Source organism: Danio rerio, chromosome 24 (genome assembly GCF_052040795.2).
Source record: "Danio rerio strain M-AB ecotype USA chromosome 24, GRCz13ab, whole genome shotgun sequence".
Lineage (NCBI taxonomy): Eukaryota > Metazoa > Chordata > Actinopteri > Cypriniformes > Danionidae > Danio > Danio rerio.
The window spans coordinates 30,574,178-30,586,399 of NC_141044.1; the positions used below are offsets into that span (position 1 = coordinate 30,574,178).

A 12,222-nucleotide genomic window follows, 5' to 3' on the forward strand; every position below is an offset into this window, starting at 1 on the left:
CTTCAGAAAAGATCTAGTTGATGCATAACGAATCTACGCTGTTTTTCAATCTTCCTAAATCACAAAGCACAGCTAATCTCTCGATAAAAAACATGTTAGCTAATTTGCAATGAAAAGTCACCGAGCAGACAGAGGCTCCACCCATGACGTGAATCCGTGTCTATAGAGTGGAGGAACTAAGATGTCAATTTGTATGCAAGAACACGGAGGTTCCCTCATCCCAAAGTCAATGGTTTTTTTTTTTATGGGATTTGGGTTAAATCGCTTAAATAAAATTTGTGGCCAACACAAACTCAAGATACTTTCACGTTTTATTCTATGACATAAAGCACATCAGTTACATCTCACTCTTGATTTTTTCAATCGGTTACGCTTCTTTAAAAAGACGGTTGCTATTAATTTGCTAAATGGGACTACAGGCGGTGTCAGAGACGTCATCGAGCTGCACTGGTCTGGAACGCAGCCCACTTGCGTTGGGCATTTGGATTTGTCTGTTATTAGGTATTTCCATGAACAGTATTTTATAGTTTTATAAATATGTTTTCTAATTGGGAATTCATATTGTATGTAGATAATGCCTTCACTTGTAAAGATTGCAGAGACAGATTAATTTATTGATCATTTATTTTAATTAAACGATATTATGAGGATACTGCTTACCAGTGCATTCTGTTTCTTTCCTGCTCTCAGTAATGCAAACATATGAATAAATGTGCAAAAAATACATACATGTTAACTGTGATTTTAATGTGATCAATTGATTTTTCGTCTTTTTTCTTTCTCGTCATAACTGCAATATTTACACTTTTCCTTAAAATCTATAGCATATGAGATGGTATGGGCTGCTTTTCGCTGTACTTTGTGACAAAAAAAGAACATTGAATGTTGTTTTCTATCAATGATAGAACTTCCAGGCATATAGACTAGTCCCTCATGCCTCATTTCTGTCATCTGTTGCGAAGTGGGCTGTGTGCACGCGAGCTACACACTTATTTAGTCTTACGATAATATGTAGGCACATTTATGCATACAGTTTTAAAACTTTTACTAACAACTGTAAAGCAAAACAAAATGTATTTCCCATGTAAAAAAACTATGTAAAAGGCACGTAGGTCTATGTGTTTTTGCATATTTGTTTATAATATATAGCGTGGATTATAATACAATAAACCGATAAACCGAGAGTAAAGTAAATCTTTGTCAAGGACCATATAAGCCTTTAGGAAATTCCTATAGGGATTTTATTGAGGGAACCAGTTTTATGCTAGCAGGCGATAAAGCCTACAAGGTGATGTCATAGTTCCTCCACTCTATTGTGAAGTGAATTTGAAGTGTGAATGAAGCAAATTTAAAGCGCGAATGAAGTGAGTAAAATTAAATTGTTCACGCATCTATTTACACGCAAATAGAGCAATTTATTCATACAAGCCTAATCTAGTGTGAACACAGCATTACACTGTATTATTCCTTTTTCTGAAAGTCTTGACAACACTATCGTTGAGTTTTTCTTATTTTTTTTTAGCAAATAGAACTGTAAAAAATATATATTTGTTGTACTCTCCCATTCACTGTGCTCTAAGTTTAACCAAACATGACGACATCCGCTACTGAGAAACTCGGAAATGTAAAAAAAAGGGCTCCATTACACTCACCTAGTGCCTATTTTCTTTTTTAACAGTAATACTGTTAAATATTATAAATATTGAAAAAAAATCTGTACAACACGATTCTTCTGAAATCATTATAATATAATAACGACACATTTTAAGCAAGTAAGAGAGCAAATCAAAAGAATTTACAGTAGATGTCAAGTAAAAAAAACAGCATATTTTATGCTTTTCGCTACAATGCAGCAAATTATGAACTCTATAATGACCATATGTATGATAGAGAGATAGAGAGAAATGGATTTTAGTAGCTGTTTAAACACGTGACCAAATCTGTCTAAATGCATTTTAACAACCTTTGGAAGTGGTCAAAAATAGACTAGCTTAAAATATTTTAGACCTCCATTTACACGTGTTTTTAGTGTCATCTAGTACTAGTGACTAGTTGATGAAAACACATCTAATACCCAACGTAAACTGGGCCTATGTAACAATGTGAAATTCTTCACGGTCACATTAATTGTTTTGAATTAATTCTCTTTCAAAAGCAAAACATTCAGACTGACCTCCATATGTTGAACAGTAACGTACATGACAAAAACGCTTTCATACAAATAAATACTCAAAGACTTTTTTTTTTTGAATGAAGGCCCCACACTGCTGCTACAGCCTGGGATGGAAGCATACATTTGTAGCTGTAAGCCATACCCCAAAAACAAACAGTACTTCCCATCAGGCATGCTCTCTCACACAGCAGAGGAATGTCTCTATGTGCTGCTGATGAAGCACTGAAACATCCCTATCTACCATCACTACTGTGTATAGAGGATGTTTACAGCTAAAAACTTATTGTCGAGAGTCAAAACCATCAACTTTACCAATAATAAGATCAACTAATCAAATGTGTCCTAATGATGGCTACATTGACCCCAGCAGCATATCAACTCTTTATTTCACTTCATTAATGTGTAGTAAAACCAAGCCATGTTTACCTTTAGCATTTTTTATCTAGGAGGTATGTAGATAAAAGTATGTTATGTTTAAAATAGACATGCTCTGGTTTGTGTCTCACCATCTCATCTCCTGGGAGCCAGTAGCCCTCCTGTTCAATCCCGGCCTTTGAGCCTTTGCAGCCCACTGTGAGCGTTTCCACCACCAAACCATCTTTCACAGCCAAAACCAGCTGCCTGGCTGTGTCTTTAGGGTGCATACCATACACACGACTTAAATACCTGCACCAAAAACACAAAGGCTATTTCTTAGACATTGATAATGAACACTTTTAAATGGTATCATCAATGTGAAGGAAGTGGAGTTAAAGCAATTACTTTGAGATTCTGTCCATGTTGGCGATTTGTTTCTGATTGCGAATGACTTCGATGGCCGACCAAACATACTGAACCACTTTGGGGTCCGCTTGCCTTTTCTTCACCACCCTCGACATCGTGGCCAGTTCCAACCTACAACAAAAGAACAAGGCATTGAACAAAACAAATCATGCTATGAAGCACTTGCATATTAAACAGCAGATGCAAATGTTGGATCGTTTTAGCATTGATAAAGTAATGTGTTTATATGCAATAGTCACATCACAGGATCTGCAGTTTTATGTTGGGATTAATAAAGCTTGACCAACTCTAATAGGTTCTAATAGTGTGAAAAACTTTGATGTTATGAATTTTTAAGCCCTGCGACTGTTAGATTTCAAGCAACTGTAAACCATTTGGGCACAACAAAGTCTAAAGTTTGCCACTTTAACAAAGATTGATTAAGTATTTATACAATGAAGACTATACAGAGTTAATTTACATTTAATTGTTCCATTTCTGAGCCTCAGTGCTGTTAGACTCCACCAAAAACTGTGCTGCTTATTTCATTTTTATCTTTGCTCTGTTGTTTTCATCTCTGCTTTATTTGGCATATTTTTGTATAACTTTGCATATTTTATGTAGATGCACTTCCCTAAAATTATAATTACTTTCCAGAAAAGAGTTACTCAAGTCATCTTATTAAATTCTATTCAAATTTAAAAGTATATCGCAGAAAAACAAAATATCGCAACAGCAATTTTGCCAAGTAAGATGCGATCCTGGATTAACATCTATGTTGATCCTGGAACATCATTTTTGTTGAAAAATGTAATCCACACCTTTTCCCCTACCCCTAAACTTAGACATAACAGTAAATTAATACCAAAATCAGAGGGGAATAATAGCCGGATAACAATCATGTAAAAGTGCAAAAACCTAACCATGAGCCTAAACTTAACAAAAAACAGTAAACGTATCCTTTAATTCTGATTGGCTTAATGGAATGTTGTTTCAGGATCAACATAGATGTTAACCAAGAAACATGTCCTAGTTGGTTAAAAATTGCATAATTACTTTGAAGCGAATGTCACAAACTCTACTTTGACATTCAAAATCCTTCTCGACTTGAATAGTTTACTTGCTATGTTACTTCAGTTTTTGTTCTTGCACTCTAAGTCAGTGGTTCTCAAAGTGGGGGTCGGGACCCCCCGAGGGGTCGCGGGGCAATGAAGGGGGGGTCGCCTGGTGATTCCCAAAAATCTATTTATTTTATTAAACCATAAGAATTAACATATTTTATCCATAACTATACTGAAATTAAAATTGTCGTTTATAGTTACTATATACTATATAGTTACTAAAGTAGCTTATAGTTACTAGTTCTATTGGATTGCGACCCCTGGGGTAATTACATTATATTAAAGGCAGCAATAGCGTCAGATGCATTTTGATTTTATAACATCAGGTTATACTTTCTGGCACATTTAAAGCACTGACACAAATTTAATTGGTGTGTCTGCGTCATTGCATGCAAGGTTTCTGTATTTATAACCACCTCAGTGGATATTGGGGGTCGCGAGTCACTGGCATTGTTATTTTGGGGGTCGCGGGCTGAAAAGTTTGGGAACCCCTGCTCTAAGTAACCAATCAGACCTCTCTCTTCAGCCAATGGAGATTCTACCTGCTGAATCAGGCCAACAAGCTCTGACATTAACCCAAAGAGGAACACACCAAACATTTATAAAACTCATGGAGTTTCATTAGATGGAAATTCTTTCAGATTCTTTATATAAAAAAAGACCAGGTTAAACATTAAGCTTTCTTTTAAAACTTTTCAGAACAGCTCCATTAATGTCAGAGGATACCAAAGACAGTAAATAGAAAAACTAAATCTAGTTCTCTTCATCACTGTTTAGATTAATAGTCAAAATAGCATATAGAAAGCAAATGATTTTCAATAAAAACCAGGGCTCAACAATAAGGACTGCATGATGGCCAGGGGCCAGTGTGCGAGACATTCGGGCCAGTGTACAGAATGGTTACTGGCCGGATTGGGCCAGTGCTGCCTTGTCACAAAAGTTTGGCTGTGACCGTCTGTCAGTTGCGTGCAAATACAATCTTAGAGTGCTTTTACACACAAGACGTTCATTTCGGAATCTGTCTCGTTTTCCTGTGGTTAGTGTGGTTTGTTTGGCATATGCGAGTCCAGCAATCGCACTCGGATCTGCGCCAATTTAATCGATCCGAGATCGCCTGACTGAAATGGTCTCTGCTTGATTGAGCTGATCAATTGTAGTGAGAAAGCAAAACGGTCCAATGAACTAACGACCCAGGCTATATGACAGTGTCTTACGATTGTGTAATAGCCATATATACGGCTATATGAAGAGAGAATGATAAGCAGGGCAAGATGTCATTCCTACGGGCAAATGTGCACGTTAAATGTCTAACTTTAACATTCAATGAACTTGATGAACTGAATAATTTTTTTTTAAAAACCTGTGTATAAAACTGACCCCAAACTCAATTATGTTTAGCTTTTGAAACATTATTTAAAATATTGTATGTGGCTGAGAAATAGCTATTAACATCTTTTGTTTGGTGAGTCCAGTGAAAATTTTGGCAGGGCAAGTAAAAATCTGAACCACTGGCCCAATCGGGCCAGTAAAAAAAATCCTTAGCGTTGAACCCTGAAAACCCTCTCCACAAAGTGCCTGTAGTGCCATGTGGCATGAAGAAGAGATGAAAATGACTGTCACATTTATTGCTGTTGTGCATACTGTAAGTTACAGCTTCTACAATCATCTGCCAGATGGCTTTTACTAAGAAGACCAACTGAAACAACTCCTGTATGCTGAAATCTACTAATGAAAGTGCAGGAATGTCAAGGAAGGTGAGAACAACTAATGTTAAATAATAATAATAATAATAATATTATATATATATATATATATATATATATATATATATATATATATATATATATATATATATATAATCAGTTGTGAATCCCTGGGGTCAGGCTTGACAGTTTTTTTATTTTCATAAAAGATATGCCTGTAAAGAATGTATAAAGTGTGACACTTAATGTAATAACATTAAATTGTTAATTAAATAGAAAAAAGGACAGTTTATCCAGAAATGTAAAGTCACAAAGTAATAGGTGACTTTTTCAAAAATAGAACATTAGAAGGGATATAACAAACTATAGTCCTTGGTAACAATAAAAATGCACACGAAAGGTTACAAGCGCATTTAGAGTTAGTAATTATAAAAAAAACATGAACGCACAAAAAATTAATAACTGTCTCCTGACATTACATTCTGAGGTCTTTTTAAGCAAAATAAATTGTCTGTAAAAGAAACAAATCATTATGTACAACGTAATAACCTTAAATTCACATACTCCAGCAAACAGCAGTGCTCTAAAGCATGAGCTTCATATCGCATAATCACATTATCAGTAGTCAATGTGGGAAAATCTAGATTTCTGATTGAGATAATCTGTAACCCAAGTGCAACATCCAGGATGTGTGAAGACTGTCCAAACTTTCCATTGAGGCAGTGGATTAAAAGTTATGATGTAAATATAATGTTCAGTTACTTGTGCAGACCTGTTTTGCTTCATAAGACCCTTACGCATCATCAGAAGCCATTGACATTGCCTAAATATGTTTTTGTAATCTTAAAGTTAAGGCATGCACCAAGGTTCACCGTTTCTGCTTTAATGCTCCACTGAAGAAAAAGGCAACCTTCTTGGACAGCCTATGGGTGAGTTTTTGGTAGAACTCACTCTGTTTTGGTTACACTGGCATCATATGATCCTATTAAGATGAGTATTGCTGGTTCGCAACAATTCACTGTAATAACACTACTGAACATGTAGTTAAACATGATTATAATTACTAGCAACTTTGTCAGTTTTATGACTGGTCACGTGATATCAACATGGCAGCATCCATGAAGTGGCGACCCACTCAATGTGGAATTAAACCGCTTTTGCAGCAGACTAATGTATACAGTACAATTCATCTCATGTGGATTTACACGAGATTTATGTCATTAATTTTTTTTTAATGTGTAAAGATCTTTAAAGTCACCGATTGCGGCTTGATGTCGCCGAGAAGACCTGTTTGTTTTATTGCGCAATAAATACATGCGCAGAAAGGAGGATAACCGATCGATTCCTTATCGAACATTACAACAACATTGGAAGTTTTTGACAGACATAACTTTAGTTTACACTGTTAACGTTTAGAAATGTTGCCAGTGATTTTTAAAACCCCGACGGATGCCTCTACAACAGTTCATGTGGTTCACAGCTCGAGTGCTGGAATGTATGGCGCAAAATCATTAGGAACCCGATTATGTTAATTAAACGATCGAAATAGTGTAAATCCAAAAACCATGATGACTTTGGCAGCTGTATGGCTTATTAATAATCAATTAAACGCAGTGCAGTGCCTAAAAGAAACAACAAACGGCGAAGAGTCGCTAAACTATAAACATCAAGACATCGGAAACGCGCAAGCTGTTTTTGACGCGCGCTTCATATAGAGCAAACTGCTAGAAATCACGATTAATAGCACAGCAGATTGCAAATGGAGGAAAAACCCTTCATCGGTGCCTACACATTCTTGTTGGTTGGTTGGTGAGCTACATGGACGCCATGTTGATATCCCTCCCTCGCTTCTAGACAAAACCAACCAGTTGGGAGTGGATTTTTTGTTCCTCTTTGCAGCGAATGTCATGAAAACGACCCGGTTTATGCGCGTACTTACCGCTGTCCGACAGCTGATCAAGCGCCTCGCCGTTCCGTCTCACTTTAGGATGTAACGCAGCGCTGCTTACATTTGTGTTTCCGGAGTTAAATGTCAGAATAGTGGTTGGTTGAAGGAGCCCGGCCACAGTTGAAGCTCGGAGGGGGTAAACACACACACATACACATACACACATTCATACACAGTCACAGGCTGTGGGAGAACTCTAGTGGCAGGGCGCAGGAGTTGCGCGTTTTACTCTGCACGTCTCACCTTGAAGCTCTTTTTTCATATTCATAAGTTTGTATATCTGTCATATTTCTTGAAATATTATTTGCATTTTAAAGTTGATAATAATTTAGCCTATGTGGTAACTGTATGTGTGTGTGTGTATATATATATATACTATATATATATATATATATATATATATATATATATATATATATATATATATATATATATATATATATATATATATATATATATATATATATATATATATATATATGTATATATATATAAATCTCTGTAATGCATGCATAATATAAATCTAAAATCAGCATGTGGGCAAGAATTACATGCTCACACCTCTTTAAATTTTCATTCATTTGTTTTTTTTTTTTAGAATCAAGGTTATTTTTTAACTTTGACTAAAACTATGGTTGAAATCTATTTTAGTCAAATGATTCTTATTTTCTTTTAATTTAGTTTGAAGTATTAAAACAAAACGAAATAAACTTACAGAACCTAAATTAAATGAACTAAATTACTGAACATTTAAAGGTAAAGGAAAAATGAAAACATAAAAAATCAGTTTCTATAACCAAATAGAACAAAAACTAAACTAGTATAGTAAAGTAAAACTACTGTACAACAAGGATACATTTACAAACAAATGTTGGTTCATGATTGATAAACATCAGCATTAAAAAAAACATTTTAAAAATTTGCATTAAAAAATAAAAATGTACTACAAATCATTATTAGCTATTACTGCAAAAACTTGTTTTAATGCATGCATAAATGTGTTTAAATACATAACTGTGTGTTTGTTTCAAAATGTGTTATGATTAATAATAATAAGCAATTCTAGATCAACAATTCTCCATAATTTCATTGTTTAAACAGGTCAGTCATAATAGATAGATAGATAGATAGATAGATAGATAGATAGATAGATAGATAGATAGATAGATAGATAGATAGATAGATAGATGATAGGCAGGGAGGCAGACAGGCAGACAGATAGACAGACAGACAGACAGACAGACAGATAGATAGATAGATAGATAGATAGATAGATAGATAGATAGATAGATAGATAGATAGATAGGCAGGGAGGCAGACAGACAGACAGACAGTTAGATAGATAGATAGATAGATAGATAGATAGATAGATAGATAGATAGATAGATAGATAGATAGATGGATGGATGGACGGACGGACGGACGGACGGACGGACGGACGGACGGACGGACGGACGGACGGACGGACGGACAGACAGACAGACAGACAGACAGACAGACAGACAGACAGACAGACAGATAGATAGATAGATAGATAGATAGATAGATAGATAGATAGATAGATAGATAGATAGATAAATATTTTCTTTTTAATCAGTAGTGGTAGCATTACCAATTGATTAATGATAATTCTCATTGCTCTTAAGATGAAACTCCAGCAGATGGTGCTAAATGAACACATATTAGACTAACCGAAAAATCAACATTGGAACAATCAAAAGGCTGAACAAACAGCAGTACTTGCCTAATATATGATATAACAGAACATAGCTGCAACCTATAAATAAAGATAAATATGGTCAAAAAGGCTTTAGTATGACAATCAATTTGCACTTTTTAGTTTAAGTATTAGCTTGCATATTGGCTGTTTTAATCATTCTTATAAAGCACATATTAATGCCTTATTCTGCATAAACATGTTCTAGATCACTTAATCATATCCCATATGCTTCAACAACTACCTTAGTAGCTATCATATAAACAGTAAAATACAAGTTTATTGAGGCAAAAGTGGTAGTTCAAAAAATACATTTATGTGGACGCCATAATAAAGTGTTATCCATAGGTGTTAGATATTGCTTCATGTAGTCTTTTTATTACACAACATGGATTGAAGTATTACATAATAGGATAAGATAAGTCTTGGGCAGTGAATGTGTAGTTTGAGCTTGACTTAGCCATGTAAAAGTCCCCATGAGCCACTGTGTCAAAGATCTGAACTCATATTCACAAGTAATTTCATAAAAATGTTAAATATTCAACTGTTTTACCATTACGAGGGCTAGACTGCTGTGAAAACCAAATGTTCACAGTTCTTTGTAAGGGTTTGCATGACCAAATTTATTTATATCTGCTGTGTGCTTACATTTTCCCTCACTTTAATATCACAACAAAATATTGAAAAGTCTAAACACATCTCAGTGCTTGACAAAATGTTTGTCATGAGTCTTATTACTCTCGCAAAGTCTGCTTGTATGTCCTTTTTAAAGGAAGAATTTACCAGTAACGAGAACACTCAGAAGACACTAAATAATACTGTTCCATGGATCACTGCTGAAGTCCTATTTACGCAAAGACTAACTGTTGATGCTTATGTTAAGCGTAAGTTACCATCAGTGAGTCATGTTTATTTTCAGTTTTAAAAATGTGTAATATTGTAGCAGTGTTCATCTTGTTGTTAGGTGGAATGTAGTGAACTTTTAGTTTTTTTCAACAAAAAGCTTCAAAATAGAGTACACACAATAAATATTTGTTTAATTCTAAAGATGTTAAAGGTATAGTTCACATAAAAACTGAAAATTTGCTCACGTTTTACTCTCCCTCAAGTGGTTCCAAGCATTTTTGAGTTTCTTTCTACTGTCGAACACAAAAGAAGATATTTTGAAGACAGCTGAGAACCTGTAACCATTGACATTACATTGAAAAACAAATATCATGGAAATAAATGGTTACAGGTTTCCAGCATTTTTCAAAAAATCTTATTTTGTGTTTAGCAGAAGAAAGAAACTCTTCTTGAAAGGCTTCAAACAAGTAAAGGGTGAGTAAATGATCATTTTTTGGGTGAATATCCCTTTAAATATCCCAGAAACAGATTATTTATTTATTTATTTATTCATTTATTTATTTATTTATTATTATTTAATTTTTTTTTATTTTTTACATGCACAATACTTATAACATGGAAGTCCATCAGGGCCAAAAGAGTTTAAAATATGTGAAAGTTGAATATCAAAATGTCAATCACAACAGTCCATGAAACTGTATTTCAAATTTAAAGGATGTTGTAGTTGTAATGGCATGCATATATGCAATCATTAGACGTATTACCTTTTGTAAAAAAAAAAAAAAAAATCATCATCAACCTGTGTGTCTACATGTACTAAAGAAACCAAAATATCTATAGTCAAACTGCGGGTGACGCGGTAGCGCAATGGGTAGCACGATCGCCTCACTGCAAGAAGTTCGCTGGGCCTTGGCTGGGTCAGTTGGTATTTCTTTGTGGAGTTTGCATGTTCTCCCCGTGTTCGCGTGGGTTGCCTTCGAGTGCTCCGGTTTCCCCCACAAGTCCAAAGACGTGCTATACATAGGTGAATTGGGTAAGCTAAAATTGACAGTGGTGTACGAGTGTGAATAAGTATGTACAGATGTTTTCCAGGGATAGGATGCAGCTGGAAGGGCATCCGCTGCATAAAACATTTGCTGGATAAGTTAGTGGTTCATTCCGCTGTGGCGACCACGCATTAATAAAGGGACTAGGCCGAAAAGAAAATGAATGAATGAATGAATGAATAGTTAAACTGCACTGTAAAAGTTATTAGTTATTTAACTTTAAAACATGAGTATATCTGCTGTAACTGTTAAGTTGGCTTAACTTAATTTTTATAATTATGCAAGTTAATTTACTTAATTTTAAGGCAACATGTTTCCTCACTTTTTAAAGTAAAGTCAGTTAATTGCATTTTACAGTGGCTGGGTGTTGACATTTCATACATTTAAGGTCGTGTTCATTTTTCTTGTACTGTATGTGAGTCAGCGTACAGAGTGTGTGATGTGAATTTCATAGTCAGAATATTTTGAGCGCACTGTACATGATCCAGCGTATTTTTGTAATTGCACAGCGTTTGTACATGCAGTTTGAACTTGTGCTTTTCTGTTCTCTCTTTTTTTAGCAGTTATTTAATTCAGGGATGGGCAACTTCAGTCCTGGAGGGCCGTTGTCCTGCAGTGTTTAGCTCCAACCCTTATCAAACACATCTGGCTGTAGCTTTCTAGTGATCTTTAAGGCATTGGCTGTTTCTCAATATGCATTCTTGCATCCAATATTAGCCTATTTAGGTGTATTTGACTAGTGTGGGAGGAAAACTCTGCAGGACATTGGCCCTCCAGGACCAAAGTTGCCCATTGTTTACATCCTCGTCTTGCGGATAGTCCCAGGGTAGTCCAAAAATACAGAATAAAGTCTGGGTTACTTGCGGATGTCCATAAAGAAGAGAGAGGTTATAAATGGTGAAAAAG

At 35.2% G+C, this 12,222-nt stretch overlaps 1 protein-coding gene and 1 long non-coding RNA gene across 5 annotated transcripts in view; one reads left to right on the top strand and one right to left on the bottom strand.

The window, feature by feature from the left end:
* zmynd11 (zinc finger, MYND-type containing 11) overlaps positions 1 to 7,851 on the bottom strand; it is a 31,526-nt gene extending 23,675 nt beyond the window's left edge. For 3 of the 4 annotated variants that reach the window (XR_015524480.1, XM_087308677.1, XM_087308676.1), the window contains exons 1-3: positions 7,699 to 7,851; positions 2,936 to 3,067; positions 2,680 to 2,839 (exon numbers count right to left, since the gene is read on the bottom strand). Coding sequence is in view for 3 of the 4 variants with exons in the window: in XM_087308677.1 (XP_087164803.1) it covers positions 2,680 to 2,839; positions 2,936 to 3,051 (276 nt within the window). In the remaining variant the exon portion in view is untranslated. 4 annotated transcript variants of the gene reach the window in all.
* LOC147831080 (uncharacterized) lies at positions 1,230 to 5,561 on the top strand. Its single transcript, XR_015525104.1, has 2 exons — positions 1,230 to 4,096; positions 4,558 to 5,561. It is a non-coding gene; the product is annotated as an uncharacterized LOC147831080 (long non-coding RNA).
* Positions 7,852 to 12,222: the final 4,371 nt, after the last annotated feature.